The sequence below is a fragment of the Rhipicephalus sanguineus genome, chromosome 3, assembly GCF_013339695.2.
Source record: "Rhipicephalus sanguineus isolate Rsan-2018 chromosome 3, BIME_Rsan_1.4, whole genome shotgun sequence".
Classification (NCBI taxonomy): domain Eukaryota; kingdom Metazoa; phylum Arthropoda; class Arachnida; order Ixodida; family Ixodidae; genus Rhipicephalus; species Rhipicephalus sanguineus.
This window is the reverse complement of record NC_051178.1, coordinates 148,173,062-148,196,622: the sequence shown is the minus strand read 5'-3', so window position 1 is coordinate 148,196,622 and position 23,561 is coordinate 148,173,062. Positions and strand designations below refer to the sequence as shown.

The window sequence follows — 23,561 nt, the reverse complement described above, 5'->3', positions numbered from 1 at the left end:
CCACCGAATCAAATGCCTTCTCGTAATCTATGAAGGCTATGTATAGGGGTTGGTTGTATTCCGCGCATTTCTCTATCCCCTGACTGATAGTATGAATATGGTCTATTGTTGAGAAGCCTGCCTGGTCCTTTGGTTGACTGAACTCTAATGTCGTATTAATTCTGTTAGCAATTGCTTTGTAAATAGCTTGTAGACAACGGACAGTAATCTTGGAAGAATGCCAACATCATCTTGATTCATAAGAAAGGGGACGTCAGGGACATGAAAAATTACAGGACCTACACTGATTGATGATCGTTCTCAAATACTTTTTGTTTGTCCGCATGCCTTTGCAGATTGTCGCCCTACAGGAGAATAAATAAGGACAGCTGGTCGTGTGCTGGCACGTGGTGGAGCAGATCTCAACCACTCCGCACACTTGGTCTGTTGCCAACAGCGCACTTAATGGAGCTCGACCCGTAGAGTGCGTTGCGGCCGCCAGCGATGGCATTATACGAGTTGAGGGGGCAAAGCAGTGGCAAGAAGAAGGGTATAACTATAATTGCCCGTAGCTGCCTTGATACACGGTGCGTCGTTTAATTCGTGGTGCGAATCATTTGATGATGCTGTAACCTGAACGCCGACAAAATTTCAAAAACCGTTTCAGGGTACATTTACAGTCAAGTGTGGCTCTTATCCCACTCGAAATTATCTTCGTGAATATTTTGTGCAATGCTGAGGTTGATCTGTCTGTAGTTATTCAAGTCTTTCAAGTCTCCCTTTTTTGTATCAGTAAAATATTGGTGTTTTTCCAACTCTCTGGTACATACATTCCAATTCTTGCATCTTGCCGTATGACCGTGGTATCATGTGGCGTCACTCTCGGCGCACCCGTGAAAAAGACGACGACCGAATCATCCGCTTGAGCACTGCAGACAAGCGTGATTCAGACTGTACGACAGTACCAATAATCGCGAAGTTGACAACTAAACATCGCCCACCGCGCCGTTAGAATAAAACGCTAAGTCGCTTCTTTAGCTGTTTCTTGTTTACAAATACCAGGTCTTCATATGCTCCCGTCGCCCAACAGAATTATACGATTTATCACCGCAGGGCAAGGTATGTAAGAATTTACCTTGAATTAGCGAAAGTGAGCGCATTTCCTACTAGTTGATCAGATAACATCCGTAGTAGTAATCACTTAGGCCAAGAGGAAAATTGGACGAGTTGGTGCAAGTTAACCATGTCGAACTGTAGTGCATGAAAACTCACGATCGGTACTCACTCGCGCAGCAAACATTTCCTGCTCGCGCAGCGATCGTTGGTGAGCCTCTTGTGCCTCAGTTCTAAATGTTTATCACGCTCCGAATCCACATCGTAAGAACGACAGCATATTGTCACGCTTTCTGGTATGTAATTGATAGACTCGGCATTTCTAGCTGACAGAGACAAAGCTCGCAATAATGGAGATCACTACTTACTCAATTGTGGCAAGGCAGCGCACTGCAGCATCCTCGCCTTCGACGTCCAGGTCATGGATGTTGTTCGAGGTAGCCACGACGAAGTCGCTACGGAGCAGCGGTTCGCGTACTACGTTGTCGAAACGAAAGCTGCCCGACTCGCGGTCATCGTCGTCGGTGTAGAGACAGGAGACGAAAGCCCAAAGCCCGTTCAAGTAGTTCAAGCGTGCATCAGCCGGTGGAGCAACCGTTCCAAAAAGCACCGCCAAAAACTAGAGAGAGATTTCGATCATTTCGTCCCTAGGTCACCTAGGTACCTAGCTGACGGCAACAAAAGGATTCCCCGACAGCCGTCACGAGAGGGCCACCCAAGCGCTATAGCCGAAACATTAATAAACAGGAGTTTATCGTAAGGCTTTTGTTGTTGTACAAAAAGCAATGATTTCTTTTATTGTACTCAGACGTAGCAGTAGTTAGCGTGTTCGCCCTTTACCAGTTTTCTTAATATTAAACCGGAACTTCCGCTTGTGTACCGTTTAGGCTACGGAAACACGCGACGGCGCATCCCCGCTCTGCGAGGCGGGCGCTTGTGAAGCCACCGGAAGGTCCCCTGTTGTCCCGGAAGCTGGCGTCTTCTGCCCGTCTCAGTCTCGCAATTCAAATATTCTCGGGTGGCAGCTGTTGTTATGATCGTTTTTCTTTTTTTATTTTTTCAAACTCTGCGATTACGCCCCACTTTAGACGCCGACGAACGCTACACGAAAGATGACAGACGCTGTGCCGACACCGTCCGAATATGGCGGAGTGCTGCAACGTACAAAATGAGTAAAAAGTAATGCAACTTTGAGGTACTTACGCGTGAAATGTCTTCCCTGACGACTTTTCCGGTCGATTCGTACAGTTCACTGCGCTACAGGTAGGTATTTCTTTTAAAAAATAAGAGAAAAGCTCTCTTCCGGGACAAAAACGGCGGCTTCCGGTGGCTTCACGCCCGCGTGCTCGATGCGCCATCCAGCTCCTCCTAGTGGAGATCAGTGGTTTCAGCTGGTAGGAGTTACGGTTTCGCTCATTTACCGTCCACCGAATTAATGAATACGCATAAGTCTGTCTATTGACAGTTTACAAAAGAAAACAATTCAGTCGTGTTACGGATACACCTTGACTGCACCGCCACCACTGCAGAAATGGCAGTTTTTCAAATTAATTTATTTTTCTCAAGTTCGGCACTGCGTCTAATTATTTGCGAGTTTTGTTTGAGATGCGCGTCATTTCCGTTTCGTGAAAGTGGCGCCTAATGAAACGCGTAGGCAAATGTGAAATGCTGATTGCTGCGCACTTAAAATGTGAAATGATTATGATTAACAACGTGTTTGCAGGAGGTCGTGGTTTGCAGGTGGCTACCGCAACATATGGACAAGCATTCCTTGGCACGGCTCATTGTAGAGTGACACTGTGTCAGTTCATCTATCCTTAGAGGTTTTCTGGCAGAAGGTCGACTGCACAAATGGAATTCAAGCACCCAGACTCTCTAACAGCGCTCTCAGCAACAAGAGAAATACAAGAAGGCTCAACACAAGTAACTGAACACCACGATGAACAAACGTCTCGCTACAGGAAGATCTTGGACAGTATTCTTACTTCTTTATTGAACGATACCGAAAAAGGTGAGCTGGCTATGTGAAACTTGTTGATGTATTGCGTTGCGTACGCGTAGAATAACTGCCCGTCACTTAAGGAGTCTTTTCACGCCTGAGCGCATCGATAGATGCATTAACGGATACGTACAAACGTGCGCAAGGTCGCTGCATGGTTTAATTCCCGGCCGCAGTGCCCGCATCCTGTAGCGATCGACTCGCAAAAGCTTTGGTGATCGGTGTTTATGAAACTATCTAACGACCTCCTCTGCAGTATCTTTCGTATTTCCAGTGTTACTTTGGGATGTGGATACCAATGTTAACAAACCAATGAATATCTGACCCAGTTGCGTTTTTCCTGGCGCGTTCGCAGATGCAGAGCAGACGCGTCCGGCTTTGGAACGCTTGCTCGAATGCGTCCAACACTGCGCCCAAGAGTTACCTGTATTGTTCCTGCCACAGGAAAGCGGCGAGCCAGGCTCCGCTGAGCAGTGTGCCTTGAGTAAGTGGCTCTTGTTGCAGTGAGCTTAGCTCTGTTTCAAGATGTTGGGACAGTACATTAAACACAGCACCAACTGACGCCAAAAAACTGTTTGGGTCTCGCGCCTGCGCAGTGGCCTCGGCGCTATTTCTTTGGGGCCCCGAAATGATTGGGGCTTCTGTTCGAAAACTCCTGCAACACGTATGCAAAGCTTTGCGTTAGCGTTTGGCACCACTGTGCGTGTGTCGAACAGTATCCTCTTGCGGGCTCCCATTAGAGGGACACTAAAGGCAAATATTAAGTCAACGTTGATTGTTGAAATAGCTGTCCGGAAACCTCGTAGTGCTACTTTTGTGCCAAGGAAGTGCTCATTTTGAAATAAAATCACATTTTAGTGGTCTGCATCACGTTAGCACACTTCAAATCATCCGCCTGAAAGCGGTGTTTATCACGTCACTGTTGCCGTGCCCACCGTTGCCCGCCTTCACTGTGCGGTGGCGTGCACTGGCGGTGTGCACCATTCAGGCATCCGGCAACATCAAATACATGCGGAATTTTGTCGAACTTCCTGTCAGAGCGACATCCACGAACGTGCAAAACACACACGGCAGTACGCGATACCGAAACCACCACTGAGACACGACCGCGTGAGCGAAGCCGGGCGCCGGGCGAAGCGCATTTCGGCGAAAACGGAACCTTTGAACCACGCGCGCCGTTCCCCATGGCAACGCCAAAGAGGTTCTTTTTTTCACGAATCAAACGGAAACGAACAAGCAGCATTTTATTACGTCTCTTTATGCGCGGAAGGTTCTTTTTTTATTGCGGCTACTTTGATTACTAGTCCGGACTCTCTCATGTCATCGGGATCACTTCCAAAATGTCCCACTCATGGCGCTCATCGTGTGATACATTTAGCTTAATTTCTCGGTAAGTAGGGCACTGCTGTTGATAATATTGCCGTTTTAGACATTGTCATACATTGAGCTTTCACTCTGACATAAATTGTTATTTGCTTTTAGTGTCCCTTTCAGTGACAGAAATAGCGGGCGGCCGCAACAGATGCTATCTTAGCATAAACTATTCTAAAACTCCCTAATAGACAGTTTCAGTTTTACATACGTGGATGGTTTACGTTCGCAAACGTGAGAACTCTGCGTACGTTACGCTGCACGCATCCGCTATGTTTATAGTTTCCCTACGCAGATGCAGTGCCACAGAGCTTCCGCTTACACGGAGCTTTGACATACATATGGTACTTGCTTTCACATGCCTTTCCGTGCTCCTCAGTGGCAGGCGAAGATACTCCTGAAGGTAAATAAATTCAAGCCAAAGAAGCATGTTTTGGTTGCAAGGCAAGCGGCGTAGCTTGTCGCATGGTGTTGCGTATTGATGGCACAACGACCGCCGGTAGTCGAGGAACACGCAACCAACGCTCAGGCCAGAAGACGAATTCCATTTATTCATGTGAAACATGCTTTTTGCACTTTTCCTAGCCAATCATATCTGGGAAGAAGCAGAGAGATCGTCGCTGAGCGGGAACCCTCGGTCCCATGTTGAGCCACGTTGAGCGTTGGACGATCAGCACACAGAAGACACACACAGGAATGCACGTAGAAACACACAGCAGACGTAACGGTCGCCACGTACGTTCGAACAGAAAAGCACCTCGCAGCGTGCCCTGTGACCCGCATTTGTTGTGAGCGTTCTCTTAGGCTGGAATTGACTTGTGTCCTCATAGTGGAGACAGAGCAACAGTACTTAAAGGGACACTAAAGGCAAATAACAATTTATGTCAGAGTGAAAGCTCAATGTATGACAATTTCTAAAACGGCAATATTATCAACAGCAGTACCCTACTTACCGAGAAATTAAGCTAAATGCAGCTAGAGTGCCTCAATGTCCTCCTTGCCCTCCGCTCCGTAGAGAGTGGAGACATCCATTGACTGAGCTCCTGCTGCCAAAACTGGTTTTCGTAGCACTGTCTGCCATTTTCACGCCGAGCGTGAGTGTCGAGACGTGGCTACAACGTGGTGGTAGTCGGCAGGAATTTGATGCGGCTGTAAGTACGGCGTTCTTTGAGCGCTGTCACGCGAAATGCCTGGCTGCTGTGTGCCACTGTGCTCAAACCACTCGAGCAATGGTTGGCGACTGTTCAACTTTCCAAGGGACCCAAAAAGGAGAACTGTCTGGGTGGCTAAGATCAAGCGCGACAAGTGGCAGCCTACAAACTTCTCATCTGTGTGCATTGTGAGTATTACGCAATTCTCTCAAAATATTTGTTTATTCGGCAATATTTTTGTAGCATGAGGGTGGTGATTGAAAGATTTTTCCTTATACATCGTGTTCGGGAGAATGTTTATGGAGGAGAAACAGCGCGGTACGAAGTAATTTACAAGTTACGCTATCTCTTAGCTGTGAGTTGAAAGCATTCAGAAAACAAATCCCATTGTAAGGTTTTGCACATGTCTGTACCAGTTTATAAATAGTGTTTGGAGTCCTATCCTAATTCGTACTCAGTGCACGCAAACCTGCACGTGGACATGGAAGACTACCGAAGCTGTTTCTTTTCGTACGCCAAGAGAGTGGGACGGCATGTTGCGCGCTGTCTTCTCTAGTTATAGTAATGTGTTGTATTCATTAGAGGATATTTTTCGACCTTCCGATGTAACAAGCGATTCAAGCTGATTAGTTTTTCGTTTATACGGCGTTCAACCATCAGGAAAAAAATGTGAATTAACTTCTGTGTGAAACATTGTTTGCCTGAATTACACCGATCGCTAGATCACTATATTATAGTATATTCTGTTTTATGACTTTCAATTCATGTGCAGGCTCATTTCGAAGAGGATAACTTCGAGCAAAACAGAGCAGACAGATGGAAGAAATTAAAGCCAAAAGCTGTGCCGACAGTGTTTCCTTTCAGACGTAAGCTCTTATATCATTTCTCAGCATTCCAGGAAACAATATTTATTATTGCGCCCGGCTGTATCCTCCCGTCAAAACGGTGTTGACGCATACGCATGCTGCCTTGATTTCTTGATTATATGGTGACTCAATTATTGTATTTGTACGTCCTTTACATGCTTGTTAGTGAGCTGCACATAGAAATAAAGGCAGGTGTGGCACTCCTGAAAAAAGAATGTCAGTCAAATTTTTCTTTTTGTATCGCAGCATAATGAGAGAGAAGGATCGAACTACACAAATATCCTTCTAGTGCCAGTGTAACGGAAGAGATCTGCACGTGCTGTAATTCCGAGCATATAGAAATGTTCATGAGTCTTTATAAAACAGAGTAACGAGACGGCAGTAATTACGCAGTAATAAAAGTTGTTTTTACTGCAGTTTGCTTCTTTCCACTGTTTTAAATACACAGTAAATGTAACAAATAAATGGGGGTCTGGACAACATCGTGAGCGAAATGTTAAAGTGTTAAAGTCAGTTGTAGCCTAATAGTGCCGACGGGACGTAGTTTGATGATTTGCTTTTGTTTTGCAGCTTTGCCTCGCCACAGAAAGGCACCAAAGGAAAGGACCGGACGCGTTACAGTCTCAGTCCTACCTGAAGATGAACCCATTGCTACAGGTGACACAGCAGCGCCAATAGACACGACTTCGTTGCAGGGAAGCTGTGGGCTGCCTCAAGAACAGCAATGCAACTCACCGGAATCCAGCTTAATTGCACTGGAAGCGGACGAAGCGGATTTTGAAGGCGCAGCCACCACTGTGAACGCTCAGGTGCCTGTTCCGCAGGCGGCTAACAGCTCTTATACAGAGTTAAATAAGCAGTTAGTAAACTTGACTAGAAAGTACAACAAACTTCAAGAATTGCATACGCAGACAATCTCAACAATCCATGGCCTCCGAAGAAAGGTCAAGAAACATGAAAGTACCATCGAAGCTTTCAGAAAGAACGTCAAGTTTCTTAAAGGGGCCCTGCTACACAATTTGAGCATGTCTTTTTCATCGGTTCTTCTGGTACTGTGGAATGCACCGATATCGTTGCGCAAGTGGCAACGCCGGAATCGAAGCGGTTATAATTTTATTTCACGGGATAAACTACCTTGATTTCGGACTATGGCGACACACATAGGCTATTTCTGTTACAGGAAGTGACGTGATGTCATGTGACAGTGACGACAAAGACCGTTCGTTTTTGATTGGCTTGACGCGACACGTGACGTGCAATATTCATATGGTGGTAGCTAGGCCATATTACGGAGGCCTAAGAGGAACAAAACCCCTTTTTATGCTTTCTCAGAAACAAATGATTCCTTTTTCTAACTGATATATTTTCAAAACAAGAAACACGACGCTAGGTGCGCTGTGGAATGGTAATCAAACGATACTCTTCCGCGTTTTGCCTTTAGCAGCATCGAGCGACACCGGCCACACCGGCACCTGCGAAACACGCAACGCCCAGTTCGGCACGATGCTGTCAACGAAAAAAAAAATCGAAACGGTTACCGCGGCCGACGCCTTCCGCGTCATCGGGCGTTAGCGTTTCGTCTGGGCCCATGGAGCCATCCTCGCATTGCGCGGGGCTCAGCGACGCACTTTCAATTTGCAATGGCGTGCACGACATGCAAGCAATCCCTGCGTCGCAAGAGCTCGCGCTCGAGGTCTGTTAGGTCTTCCAGACTCATTTTGTGCACTACACGACAAATCATGGGAGTGTCTGCTAGCTGACGCACGTGGTTTGTCATAAGCATGGTAACAACGCCGTCAAAAAGAGGGGTAGCAATGTATTGTGTGAAGGCCACCATGAGGGGACATTTCCGGTATGTCTTTATAAGACGCGCGCGGTGATTGGAGCCGGCCTTTGACGTCAGCGGGAGAGTGAAATGCGAAAAAAAACATTTTTCGTCGTCGTCTGCTTGAGTTTTTGAACTTTGAGGACTAATCACTTCACTTTTCGTGCACCAATTGGCATAATTCTTTTTGCGTTCGTTTCGGCATTCATAACTACACGCATTTGCGGTGCTAAATAAGGCAGTCGCAAAAGTGTCGCAGGGCCCCTTTAACAATGACCAAATACAGGCGCTGTCATGCAGCAGCAACAAGGGAAACACTTGGTCTCCGCAAACCATAAAGCAAGCGCTTCAAATTAAATTTTCATGTAGAACGTCTGGCTGTGAAACATTAAGAAAATATGGGTACCCTCTGCCGGCTAACAGCACTTTGACGCGTCGCCTCCAAGGACTCAATTTCATGCCAGGAATTCTGACAGATGTGGTCGATCTGCTGAAAATGAAAGCAAAAGGCATGCAGGATATAGAAAATGACTGTGCGCTGCTTCTAGATGAAATGGAAATCGCCCATGGCTACGAGCTCGACCGCTCTGAAGATGTCGTGCTCGGTGGGAAAACTGCTTGCGAAGCCAGATGAACTTGCTCACCATGCACTGGTATTTATGGTAGGGGGTCTCAACCAGCGTTGGAAACAAGTGATCGCTTACCACTTTACTGGAAGCCACGTAGACGGCAATACACTCAAAGAGTACGTATTAGAGATTGTGCTACTTTGCGCAGACATTTCCCTGCGGATCAGCTTCGTCACCTCCGACATGGGAGCCTCTAACAGAGCAATGTGGCGGGAGTTATCTCTAGCCACAGAAACTCCAAGACCGTGTGCTCAATACCACACCCCTGCCTAGAAGACAAGGAACTCTTCCTCAGTGCAGACGCTGCCCATGTACTTAAGAACATCAGAAGCCAACATTTAAATTATGCTGTTTTCAACATCAGTGATGCATGTGTGTGCCAACATAACCTGCCTTCAAAAGAGGTCAAACTAGAACACGTGTGTGCAGTGGTAGACTATGACAAGGACCGGGAACTGAAAGTCACACCAAAACTCTCGGAGATCCACGTGTCCAGCGGGCACATTACTAAGATGAAGGTGGGGGTCGCGTTCAGTTTTTTTGAGAGGCGCCGGCCGCCATTAGATACTTAATAAGACAAAAGATCTTAGAGCAGGAGGCCGAAACTACAGCATGGTTTCTGGAACTTGTCTTCAAGTGGTACACACTTATGTCTTCACGACACCCATCTGTCGCCTTGAGTCTCGGACACATAGAGAAGTACTATGCGGCCATAGACACACTGCACTTGGCGACTGAGATAATTCAAGGAATGCATATGGGCAGCACGTCCCAATCGAAGCCGTCACAAGCAGGCTTCGTGATAGCCATAACGGTAGTCATTTATCTGCAGGATGTCCTCCTGAGAAGCGAAGGTTACGAATATTTCCTCACAAGCCGCTTGCTTCAGGACTGCCTTGAGAATCTGTTTTCTGTGATACGTCTTCGGAAGCCGGTTCCAAGCGCCTATGACTTGAAGAATGCTTTGAAACTGGTTTCTGTGAGCCAGTTCCTGCATACACTTCCAACGACCAGCTATGACATTGATGATGCGCAGTACCTGATCGACATGTTGTCAACAGGCCTTAAAGAACAAGTGGCAGCGGGGATTGTGGTTATTGACGACGCGGAAATCCTGTTCATTGAAGAACTATCATCTGTCAAGTGTGGAATTTTATTCCACATTGGCGGATTTCTCATAAAAAAGATATTTCAATCTATCGGCCAATGTGGGGAATGCAAGCGTGCATTGTTGGGTTCAAGTAGCAGCGAACATGCGCACTTGACATCCTTTAGAGAATACGTCTTTGAAGGAAGCAACCTCCACTACCCAAGCGATGCAGTCATGCTTGTGCTCAAAAGTCTTGGGAGGAGCATTTCAATGGCATCACCGGTTGGACCGAGAGCGTATTTTCAATGAAATCCCCCCTGAAGGTTGTGACTGCATACCTAAACAAGGTTCCCAGGCCAAAGTTGGCAGGATGCTGTCAGCAACATGAAGAAGCTGTGGAAAAGCTGCTAATTACAAACTACGCGAGGCTGAGGCTGCGCGTGCACCTGCGTCAAGTCGCGGCGAAGGGAGCTAAGAGGCATGCAAGCAAGACATGCGCAGGAGTGAGCCTACAGTGAACTTTGAAATTGTGTTGGTGTATTAGGCACAAGTGAGACATCTTTGTTTTCCTTTGTGATGTATATTGTTTTGTTTTTGTTTTTTCACTTGTCAAGTATAGCCGCAGAGGGATATTGCTATTTTATGTGTTGAAATTTAAGTTGTCATTTTGCTACCTTCTTATCTGTTGCCTCAGGGGTTCTGCCAAATACGTGTGACAATTAAATGATAATAGATAACAAAATATGCAATAGGATTAAAATATACTGACTGCAATCACGTACTCATTGGTCATTTATTAATTGGTTACCTTTACTGTCGACATAATGACTGTTTTGAACCAGCACAGCTTCGCCGAGCAAATCTTCCTGTAGACCAGAAGTGCCAAGTAATATGGTGATTAGAACCTCAATTACCCATTGCTCTACACTAAAGCCCGAGTAACGAGTTATTTTACACCCACAGAGCAAGATCAACCGGTGTCAAAGAACGGCATATTCGTTTTCAAGTAAATAAACTATCACGCCAACAAGCGGTCGCAGGGCGCTTAAAAGTGGTTTCAGGCAACAGCATATGATTGCGTGAAGCGGCGAATTTCATAGTGCTGTTAGAATGTAAACTATCAAAAATAATATTTAATAAACCATGATAACGCATTAATGCATTTCCCCAGTGTTATAGTCTATGCAAAGCCTCCGTACCGCCTGCAAACAGCTCACACGCGCCTCTAGGTCGGAGCCGGCATGAAAATGGCGGACGCCGTAGCAGACGACGCGGTTGTCTGCACTCCCTACGGAGCGGCGGGTGAGGAGGACATCGAGGTACTCTAAATGCATCACATGATGAGTGCTACGAGTGAGACATTTTCGAAGTGATCCCGATGACATATGAGAGTCTGCCTACAATAAATCACTAGTAATCAAACTAGCAGCAATAAGAAAAGAACCTTCCGTGCATCAAAAGACATAATAAAATGATGTTTGTTCATTTCCGTTTGATTCATGGAAGAAAGAACCTCTGTGGCATTGCCATGGGGAACGGCGCGCGTGGTTCAAAGGTTTCGTTTTCGCCGAACTGTGCTTCGCCCTGCGCCCTGCTTCGCTCACGCGGTCGCTTCTCAGTGGTAGTTTCGAGATCGCGTACTGGCGCGTGTGTTTTGTGCGCTCGTGAAAGTCGCTCTGACAGAAAGTTCGACTAAATGCCGCATGCAACGACGCCGGCACTACGAACCCTCAGCAGCATACTGCGTTCATCGGGGCTCAATTCGCTGAATTAGAGCCCAGCGTCGCGAGCCAATGTCTCGTTGTCAAGTTCTCTGTCCACATCCATTGCGGCGATTCCGGCAAGCTTCGATGGCTTCGATGGCCGTTGTTGCTGCTGTGGGTCCCGCTATTTTCGCTCTGCTGCTACTAGTGTCGGCGGCCGCACAGTAAAGGTGGGCAACGTTGGGCACGGCAGCAGTGACGTATGAAAGTCTAGGCGGGTGATTTGAAGTGCGCTAACGCGATGCGGACCACTAAAACGTGATTTTATTTCAAAATAAGCACTTCCTTGGCATAAAAGTAGCACTACGAGGTTTCTGGACCACTATTTCAACAATCAACGTCGACTTAATATTTGCCTTTAGTGTCCCTTTAAGGAGCTCACCAGACGACGTGGAGGATGTGATAAGCGCAACTGAGAATCAGAGCTGCTGCTATCTACACGATCATGCGCTACATGTGTAGGTTGGTGCGGGTACTGAACACATTTCCTAGCCGTCGACAAGCGCACAGTGATTTCAGTCCATCTCACTGAATGCTGCATCCTGTCTTTTGATTGGGTTGCACTCTCGAACATCACGATGCACATCCAAGTCTACACTAATCGAAAACGTTGGGCGCAGAACACCCCTCGGAGCGTTCTTTCAGTGTGCCACCGTCTTGAAAACTTCCGACCTACCCTCTCTCGATAGCTCCGCGATCTCGTGATAGCACCCCATAGGACCTTCAGGTGTGTAGAGCACGGAACACAAGTGCGAAGATCTCACGCCCATCCGCAAGACGCGTGGGCGGCCTCTATGTACTGCACATGCGCAGTGTAGACATGGAGGAGCTCCACATACGTGAACTCTCCCACGTACATGAAACTAAAACTGTCTAATAATGAGTTTTAGAATAGCGTATGCCAAGTTAGCGGTCCTTGTGGTCGCCCACTATATTCCGTCACAAAATGGGGCCCGCAAGAGGTTAGCGTACGACGCATGCGCAGTGGCGACAAACGCTAACGCAAAGCTTTGTCTACGCTATTCTAAAACTGCCTATTAATAACTGAAAGTTGTGGTTCAGATATAACATAAAAGTTTATCCCCTTCTGTGCTCACTCTCCTGCCATCTCCTTATCAGCGACCTAAGCTCCTTCCTTTTCTGAATATAACAATTTATTTATGTATGTAACATGTTGTGTTGTTCACAGAATAGGCACTACGTATATTGAACTTTGTCATGCCATTTACTGTCACATCGTGTAAATTGTACAGTTGCATTCAATATGACTTGCAACACGGGAGTGCGTGGCTTCGAAAACTCCAAGATCACCCTGGGTTTCCACTTGCCTTTATTTCCACAATGAAATGCTACCCTCTCACTTCGGGATGATGCCGAACAAGAAAATATTATTTATTATGAAAATGAGGGGAAGTTGAAGCCATGTGCAATCTTTGAGCACATGAGGCCATGCGCTGCCGGGTTGCAAGTCAGGTTGAGTGCGACTGTACATGCTACCACTTGGCTTCACTCATGCCCACCGGCAGTACTAATGCTTACAGCCACGCGAAGCCATTCATGTTTTACAGTTTAGTTGTATGCATCTCCTCATGCTGTTGCTGTTACTCATCTGCATGCACTCTTAATATCTGCATTGCTATGATTTGAACGCTCATTATGGCGATTGTTTTCTTCGCTTCCAGGGATCCTGCTTAACATTGAGTTGGCAATGTGTGCTGCCAAATCTAGAGCAATATATTTCCAAAATTGTTCCTGGATATAAAATGTGTTATTTTGAAACGATAGTTAATGTGCTGCACTGATAAATGGGACTGTAGTTGGTGGTAATGCATTATTATATACTATAGTCATAGTTACTGATAAATTAAAGAAGAAATAATATTCTGGCCAGTTTACGCAAAAATTTCTAGTGTAAAAGGCTTATTTTACAGCTCTCTCTCACCAAATTTATTTCAAATACTTCACAAGAATTTGTTTGTTGACAACTTGTACTCAGAAAAATCACCGAAAAAGATTACAGTCAAGCCTCGTTATAGCAAAGTCTCATCTGACATGAAAGTAGCTTCTTTATACAGGAAAATTTGTTATAAATGTTCTTAGCATCACTGTGTTAATAACGCAACTTTGATTCACTTCATCACAACCGGATATTCATTATATCCGTATTCGCTATATCAAGGTATGACTGTATATCAGACAACCGGCTTCCGAAAATGCTTTTCTTTAACGAGTACTGACACAAAAATTTTACATCTTGTTTTCTATGCTGCAATAAGTAGCTAAAGACCCACTTATAAAAACCTTGTTTGTTCGAGCCCGCAGCGGTTAATTATTTGGAAATGGTTTTATAGCGCGCGGTCGCAGTTTCTGATTCAAAGAGCGCTGATAGAGGTGGGACCCAGAGTGGTTTCATTGTAAACATAGCTGGCCTCATGAGCACACAAAACCGAGTTCAAATGAGCACCACATTGACAGCTCTTTTCAACAAAGGCTTCCTGAGTGCTGCTGTAATCTCCTTTGTGATGTTGTAAATATGAATGACCTCAAAAAATGTGCTGCCGAGACAGCGACTTCAGTCTTTGTACTCCTGTGCAAATCCAAAAAGGAGCAAAAACTCCTCTTTCTGTTGAAAAGATCTGCTTGGAGAGAATGCTAGCAAGGATCATGACGGCCAACTCAAACTTGTGATGAAGGTGGCTCTTGTTTGTTTACATTAAAACCGAGTTTGTGTCGATGTCGTAAGGTGTGGCATTTCACATGCAGTTACGGGACGCGCACTTTAAAATTGATTTTAAATATGTTCTAGGCAATATTAGCCATTGATATTTTGTAGATGACGCATGTATTCACATAAATATATCGCACTTGTTATTTCGCCTTCAAAATTTTGTGTTACAGGAGTACTCACACAAACTTGTGCCTGCTTTCATTAGTAATTTCATGTCCCAGCACTCCTATTTACTTCTGTTTCCTTGTTTGTGGAATATTGTTCTCTGCTAAAGTAATTTTGGCAGCATTAAATTGATGTCACACTTATATGTGATTTCTACACTTTTAAAAATGGCAAAACATTTTTCTTTTGCAGCCACTGGTGTTTCATCAGCTACCCCATCTCCACAAAATTCCACAAACCAAGTTCCAGAGTATGTCACGTAAGTCTGCAAATTGCAAATTTTCTGTTTTATCTAGAATATAAATCTGCTAAACAATGCGACATTTGTGAAGTACATGTTCTGTGGTGGCTTTACTAACTTCTTGCATGAAAATGTTCACCTGTTGTTATGTGGTACCTGTCACTCTGTGTGCATTGCTAAATTTGTTTGCCACCCTTCAGCCACATGCCAGCTGTGTAACTTCCTCCTGGCCAGCTTCACTTCTGGAGATGTGTTGCACGCATCACTCACTTTCATCATTGCAGGCTTAGGCTTCATTTACAAACAGAATGTCTGCAGCATAAGAGATATTGTTACGTGAATGACGAAATGCTTGTTCTGTAGATTATATACAAGCTATATTTAAAACAGTAGCAGTGCTGACCGGTTCTGCTTCGTGCTCGAGCGGAGACAGCCCTTTGTCCTATGCGTCGTGCGTGCACGCGTATGGTTCGAGAGACTGGCAATGTGCATGTAACATAATCCCCAGAAGCATAGGCTTGCCAAGCAACGCTTAGCGGCGCTGCTGCTCTTGACAGGCAGCGCCATCTCTGGCAGAAAAACAGAAACTGGGGTGTTAGCAGCGCGCGTTTTTCCTTCTCTCCACCGCGTTGCTGCTCGCTTCTGTGCACGTGCAGAGCTCTCGCGGTGCACTTTCGGCGCCTCGCAATGTACCGCTTGCAGTGCGTCTTCAAAAGGATTTTCAAGCTTGACTGGCACTTCCGCAACGCGAACTTGATAAAATGAGAAAGGCTTCTCAATCACGTTAACGGTGAAGAGCAGACGATCGACGACAACCACGCCCGACTCAAAGCGAAATGCATTTCCCAAGTCGCGATTACACCGTTTAGGACGTATACCTCGAGGTAAGTCTCATTCTGTCACGTTAAAGATGAATAATGGTCCACATGCACTCCGAAATGAAGCCGTACACGCTATCGATGTTCTGCGGCGTAGACTACGAATCATATGATTGTTGTTTTGATATGGCATGCTTACAGTAACAGCCGTGTACTTTCGTGAACAAACGTTTGCGGCGTGCGAAAAAAAGATTATACGGCCATGGCACTGCTTCCTGAGAAGGTTAGAATCAAGTCCTCCGTGCCGCTGGAGAATCACCCACCGATTAAGACGTGAGGCAGCTAGCTGAGCTTCAACCACTGTGAAGCAAGATGAACTGCTCGCCTCGTTTTTTCGGCTCTCGCGTCATGCTTGCTGTCTCTTTTTATGATACCGACTTGACAGGCGTATAAAACCTGTTGCGTGAACGCGGCTAGAAAATCGCACAAAGTCAGAAGGTGGTTACTTCAAGGTTGCAATTGCAAAGCATGTATTAAGTGCCAGTTATATTTAGCGGCTTAAATGTATATCACCCCAATAAAGTGACAAAAACAAAGCAAACCTGCAGAACGATGTCAAAGCTTGCTGAAAATGCACAGACGTCCGTTCCGGCGTGATAAAGCAGCCTTCCCGACGCTTGAAATGCAGGCACCGAACTTCTGACAATGTGCCGAGTTCAGTTGAATTCAACCAACCGCGCAACGCTAACGGTATAACGCGAATGTGAACGTTCAACGACGACGGGTAGGTCTCACGAGCACGGGGAATCAAAACACAAAGTTGCTTCACCTACAACCGTAACTGGACTTTAACAATGCGAGAAGACAGCGAGTAATCATTACTGTAGTCGCTGCGTGCATGCGCCCCGTTACTTACCGATTCAGGTAGTCGGAACGAACGAAAGCGATGAACTCAGACAGCCAAAATAGAAGGCGAGACAGCGCTGTCAGCTATTCACGCTTGCCGCCTTTATTTATTGTGCGACACGCCCGGGAACCGATACAGTTTAACACGTGAATCGTGTCCCTTGTCTGCACTGTTGTGGCTGGCCACTAAACCGCAATACTTCGGACCACGCTTGCGCCTCCGCGGGGTCGCTTCTGCCATCGTGGAAATGCGCAGCTTCGCACAGCAAGCCTCTCGGTTCAACGTACCCAGCTGACGGCCTCCCAGTTACCCGCACCGAGAGAAGAACGCGTGCGCACGTGCGCTACCGCTACCGTGAAAGGGGCTGAGTCGGCCGCGCGAAGGTTCAGAGCTTTCCGACAGAGCCGCAGCGCGGCTGGCGCGGCGCTGTCGTCGCGCCGCAAACTTGAGCTTGGGTTCCCTATAAATTTAAAGCCGCACGACAAACTTGGCATCCAAGCAATCGAAAAGTTATCGATAGAAAACGCGCGCGAAAGCGTGGTGGATGTTTGCTGACAGCTCCGAGTAGACACGACTGCCGCAACGAATGTGCGTTTTACCGGTAACATAATTACAGAACTCGCGCAGTCACCTCCCTATTCATGTCAAAGAAATGTGCCCGTTCAGCATCGGCACGCGCGTAGCGCTCACACAAACAGCGTATCCCTGACGACCCGCCTGGTCCAGCAAAGGTGGTCGATCAACCGCGCTCCTCTGGTGAGATTCCCACCGTGAAAACGTTTTGCATCTCTGCGATCTTTCTAAACCTTCAGGGCAAGCGACACGTGAAGCTGCACGTGCACGGCGAGCAGAGACAGCGCAATCAAAAGGCAGGTGCGGGGAGAAGAGCGACCGGTTTTTGCAAAAAAGGCGGTGAAACGCGTGCGACACAGCGCCCCCTGGCCGAGCTTGGGAGGCCTATACCTGACACTGCGGCGACGCTTTTTTGGCCCGGGTGGTCTTGAGCTGAATCAGCCGTGACTTGTGCACGGGAGGGTCCTTGAAGAGAGAATAGATATAAGTCACATTTAGGTAGGTAGTGAAGGAAGACCGTAGCATGAAATCCAGTGTACAGGACACACTTAAACTCATGCCTAAATATGGCACGTGAATTATGCATCAGACAATAAGGTGTGCGAAAATCAACTAAAGAAGCAAAGGTAGTCGCAACCACTGCAAACTTGTTTTCTTACCTTCATTGATCAGGGACACCACTTCCACTGCAACAGCGGGAACAGCCATCAACAACAGCCGCGTTCTGGCAGGGTCGGCATAAGCACATTCGGTGAAGTAGTCCGAGCAGATGTAGTAGCCGTTGTACATTTGCTTTCATGCCAGCCCCACCAGCTCTCCCCTTTTGGCGCGTGTCATTCCACCATACGTCACATTTAGAAAATGAAAAAAATACCACCATGGATATCAATAAACAACACGTAAAAGCGAAACAAGTATTGACTCTGATTTGTCCAAGCACTGGTTGAAAAGCGAAGCGCAGCTTGGCCTTCGCGCAGGTAACTCGAAGTTCTTGTAACACAGAATGTAAGCGGTCACTGCTATGTAAATGGTTTTGCAGGCTTCTTTCGAGTTAACAAACAGTCAAAGGTGGTAATGTCACTACAAGAAACTGGGCTTCGGAATGATTTAAAGCCAAATCAGTTCGTCGAAGAAGTGTTTAAGCACATTCGGCAAACATGATTTCTAAGCTTTCCTCTCGTGGAAAAAAAATTAAGAGCAATGGCTAACACAGACGATACCGAAGCGAAATTCCTGTGTGCGCGTCCGCTGCCATCAATAGGCTTACGAGAAACTGCCGACAAGTAGCTTTACACACTTACAACATTACAGAAAAATGCACTGTGCCAAAAAAAAAAAATCACTGTAAAGCAACAGCAGAAAATTTTTCGTTCGCCCTGTAACTTTTTTGATAAGGACAGCGCTTGCTTCTTCGTAACGACTGAATAAAAAGTGCGCTTACCTGTCGTCCGCTAGGAAGCGGAAAAATTTCGCTGTGCTGTTCCTTCCTGCATTGTTGCACCACACAGAAGCGCAGCACACCTTGTTTCCTTTTCGTAGTTTTTTTGACATTTTGAGCACGGTCGCACTCACAGACACCAAAATATTCCCTTTAAAGGCATATTAGAAAAATTCTACACGTGCACTCGCACAGTGAAAGCGGGAGGAGCAGACGTACGGAATGGCAGCAGGAGAGATAAGAGCGAAAGCGCCGCCCGTTGGCGCAATGAATGAAGCGTCTAAATAAATATATAGGGTGTTAAAAAAACGTAATAGCCAAGAACACATTTTATTTCTACACATAATTGCATAACTTTACTTTATTGATTTGCAGGTTGGAAAGATAAAGCCACATATGCAAAATTTACTGAATTTTTGCTTGCTACCGAAAACATGGCGACGCTTTATTTCCAATACCAAAACTAGTCAAAGTGTCCGAGGCCTGGTAACATGTTGCACCTTGCCAAATTCACTGCGTCTAAGTCCTGGCACGGCGCAAGCAGAAAGCTACAGCTCGAGGCCCGCGCGCTCGTCGCGGCAGCTGCTGTGGCGTACACACATTTCCCATGAGCGGTTGCGTGCCCGTTGGTGGCGCTCGTGTGCTTGAAGAAGGTCTATTCAGGTTAAAGGGTAAACGTCTTTTTTCGTAATTCGATTTAGATGGCAGTAATCAACGTAGAAACGCCACAGCACATGTCATCTTTTAACAAGCATGACGGGCGATGCCCAAGGGCTCGCTGAGGGTTCAGTAATGCCTTTGGCTAGCATCTTGTTCAGTTCTTCTTGAATGACCTTACGCTCTGTTGCAGACACCCGATATGGTCAGAAGTGAATGGGAAGAGCATCACCAGTGTTTATGCAGTGCTTTACAAAGGAAGTCTGGCCGAGTGGTCGACTGTTGATGTCGAATAGGTCGCAGTAGGAAGCTAGAAGGCTGCATAGGGTTGCTGATTGCTCAGGTTTGAGGTCCGAGGTGATCATGGGGCGTAAGGCTGTGTCGAGGCATGTGGCATCCTGCGAGCGACATGGAAGTTCTGAGGATACGTCTGCCGCAGAAGTGGTGGCATGGTCGTCTGTTAAGGGTCGCAGTGTGCTGACTGAGATTCCGTGAGGTAGCACTTGCGTCGTGAAGGCAAAATTGATAAAAGAGAGATATATCCACTTGGTGGCTACAGTTATGATGGAGTGTGACACAGTGATGTCACGCACCAGGAGGACATTAGGAATAGGCGTAACGACATAGTCACCATCAAGTCAGTAGCGGATCCAGAGGGGGAGTGTTACGGGCGATTGTGGTGTGCATTCATTGGCATCGGTCTGAAGTCAGGTCGAGAGACGGAGCAGACGACAGGAAAACTGAAGTTGACAATTTCTTGCCGCAGGACTGCCTGTATAACTGATACCGCCAGGGGTGTTTGGACAGTGGCATGGTTGAGTGGTAGTGGGTGAAATGGTGCGGGATTTGCCGCTTAAAGCTCGCATCGAACTATGCACATCACGTCCTCCTGAAAGGGTGGTGTGGTGCTGATATCGGTGCAGGTTGACGGGACAGCTGTGTTCGGTAGCTGAGAAAACTGAGGCAGAACGTGGCGGCTTTTCGCCATTTCAAAACGGCGGCATTCTTTACTGATGAGGTCAATAGTCGAGACGTTGGTGTAGACGAGTAAGTTGAAATCATTCTCCACGATTCCCTTCAGCATGTGACCCACCTTGTCAACCTCTGTCACTTGCTCATACACTTTCCGACACAGCACGAGCATGTCCTGTACGAGATATGCAACTCGGTTTGCGACTGCACACAGGTAGTGAGTTATTTTCATGAAGCCATTTGGTGACCGGACGGGTTCCCAATGGTTTCGCGTAGTCTCTCCTTGAAAGTATCCCAGCTGGTGAGCTCGGTCTCATGGGTATCAAGCCAGACATGCAGGTTGCCTCCCAAGTAGAAGATAACATTGGTGAGCATCATAGTAGGGTCCCATCGGTGACTTCGGCCAATGTGCTCATACAAGCTGAGGCATTAGTCGATGTCGAGACCATCTTGGGCGGAGAATGTGCCAGGATTACGGAGGTTGGACACCGTTACGTACGTTGTCGTTGGTGCCGCAGGTGTAGATGGAGACGGCTTATTGTCATTGGAAGCCATGGCCGGAGACTGGACGGTGCGGCTGCTGCAAAGCTTCTTGGTGAGGACAGGGAATGTTCCACCTCCACCAAAATGTTACGTGAATGACAAGACCATAGGCATATCTACCGGGGGGGAACAAGGGGGGCGGAGCCCCCCACTTTCGTCAGTGGTCACTGTCGGCTGCGCACTGGGAAACCATGAACTGAGGCGACCTTTTACTTTTACACAGCAATCACTTGACTATATAACGAAATTTGTCGTGCGCTTCTACTGTGGAGAATGTCTCCCATGTATCACGACCACGCACTGTAGGTTCTCTACACGTGCCTCAAACATTTTCACCTCCATCGAAAGTGCGGCCGCCGCAGCCGGGATTCGATCCCACGATCTGGGTTTTCTGGACTGAGGAGACTGAAGTGACAGCCGGGCTAGTTGGTCTTGAGTCATCTCGAATTGACTTCTACAAGGCAAAGTACAACTCGGACAGCAAAGAAGCACACACACGCAGCGCTGTTTATTTCTCTCCCTTTCTCTCAGCAGGGCTGAGTTTACAGAGTTGCACACACGCACAAACAGCTTAACATCGTTATACTACAACTGAAAATATTTATTATACTCATACGAATACATCTCGCCAGCTGCTATAAGTAGCCGCTGCCAATGTGGTCGGCGGATAGCCTTCTTGAATTACATTCAGAATGAGACACTGTCAGGCTATAGCAAAAAATGTTTAGGTATTGTTCAGCATAGTACCGTATATACTCGCATAATGATCGCACTTTTTTTTTTTCAAAAAAATTGACGCCAACTTCGGGGTGCGATCATTACGCGGGGTAAATTTTCCGTGAAACAATATTCTGAGCACCGAAAACGCAAAGCAGTCGCTAATCTGAATTCTTACGATAGCTATCATGAACATAACCAAAAATAAAAGTAGAGTAAGGCTTACCTTTGTAATAAAATGCACGCATTACGCAGGAGCTACATGCATGGAACACTGCCCTTTTATTTTTGAACTCTCTGACCCCCTAACGTTCATTCTGAGTCCGAAGCGTCACTGGCGTCAGTGTCGTCGCCGCACGATTCCCTGTCGGAATCGGCAGTGTCTTCACTGTCCCACAGACGGTCATCTTCTGTCCCGTCGAGCGCGTTGGAAATGCCAGTCTTCTTAAAGCTCTTGACGACCACCTCGTCGGAAATGGTACTCCACGCTTCGAGAATCCATGAGCAGAGGACTTCCACAGAGGGTCTCCTGATTTTGCCACTTGGCGTGAAATCGTGGTCGCCCGCCGCCATCCACTCTGCGTACAGCCTCCGGACGTTGTCCTTGAACGGTTTGTTCAGTGACACGTCCAGAGGCTGTAGCAGCGAAGTTAGACCCCCAGGGATCACTGCGATTTCCGTGCGCCGCTCCTTCAGCTCGGTACGGACACTGTCAACGAGATGGCCCCGAAAGCTGTCCAGCACAAGAAGTGAAGGAAGCAGAAGCGCTCCTGCTCTTCGCCCCCAAACCGTCTTGATCCATTCGACCATGAGGTCTGCCGTCATCCACCCTTTTGCTTGAGCGCGGATGTGGATGCCACGGGGAAAGTTTCCCTTCGGAATTGTTTTCCGCTTCAGAATCACATACGGCGGCAGCTTCCGCCCGTCTGCCGTCACTGCGAGCATCACGGTGCACCGCTGCTTCTCCGCACCACACGTTTTCACGAGCACACTTCGAGCACCTTTCTCGTTCACAGTAGTGCTTCGAGGCATGTCAAACGTCAACGGCGTTTGACCGGCGTTGCCTATCTGTGACAGCAGGAAACCGTTCTTCTGGCGTATCCTCGTGACGAACCTGTGAAAATCGATCACTTTGTCTTCGTACGCGGATGGAAGTCGCTGGCACGATGACGTCCGCCGCCTCAGCGACAGTCCATTCTGCCGCATGAAGCGTGTCGTCCAGCCGGAACTGGTGCGGAAGTCTTTTGTGGCTATTCCCAGCCTCCGGGAAACTGTGCGCGCCTGCGTCCGTACCATGTCTGATGACACGGCACAACCGTCTTTGCGCATGTCCCTCACGTATTCGAGGACTGCCTTTTCGATGTCAGGGAACTTGCCCATTTTGGGTCCGCGGAAAGCCCGGCGCGTGCTTTTCGTAGCCATGAGCTTCTCGCGCTGTTTTTTCCAATATCGGATCCGGATTTCGTCGACGCCGAAATGTCTGCCGGCAGCGCGGTTTCTGTGCTCTAGCGCGTAATCAAGCGCCTTCAGCTTGAACGCGGCAGTAAAGCTCGCATACCGCCCCATGGTGAAACGGCGCTTCAACAGACGATCACAAAGCACAGCCAAAAAAACGTGGTGTCAGGTGACGCCGTGACGGGCGGCTGGGATGGCGGCGACACGGCTTTTTCAGGAATTATGGGAATGCGTCGGCAGCTTCTTGCTGCGGGATGACAACAGGTCGACCAACAGGCGGCCGCCGCTGTAACAGTGCGGGATAGCAAAACAAACATGGCGGCCCACAGAGCGAAGCGACCACATTTTTTTTTTCTTCTTTTCGTCAGTCACGGTGGTTGTGAGTACGTCACGCGCGTCAAAACAGTCTCTTCTGTCTAAATAAGGAATGCTTTCATTTAAATCAGTAAATTTACGGCATTAGCGTAGCGATGCCTGCTTTCAGATCACAGAAACAAAGATGGGCGCGTTCAGCTGCCACAGACATAAAACACATGGCGGGCATTCAGTGAAAACTGCGGC

At 47.3% G+C, this 23,561-nt stretch overlaps 1 protein-coding gene across 2 annotated transcripts in view; it reads left to right on the top strand.

The window, feature by feature from the left end:
- LOC119387429 (RNA polymerase II elongation factor ELL) overlaps positions 1-23,561 on the top strand; it is a 79,318-nt gene that overhangs the window by 50,549 nt on the left and 5,208 nt on the right. Inside the window, exon 10 of one of the 2 annotated variants that reach the window (XM_049413510.1) lies at positions 14,872-14,938. The exons of the other annotated variant lie outside the window; for it this stretch is intronic. Within the exon in view, the coding sequence (XP_049269467.1) occupies positions 14,872-14,938 (67 nt within the window). The remainder of the gene's footprint in view (positions 1-14,871; positions 14,939-23,561) is intronic. 2 annotated transcript variants of the gene reach the window in all.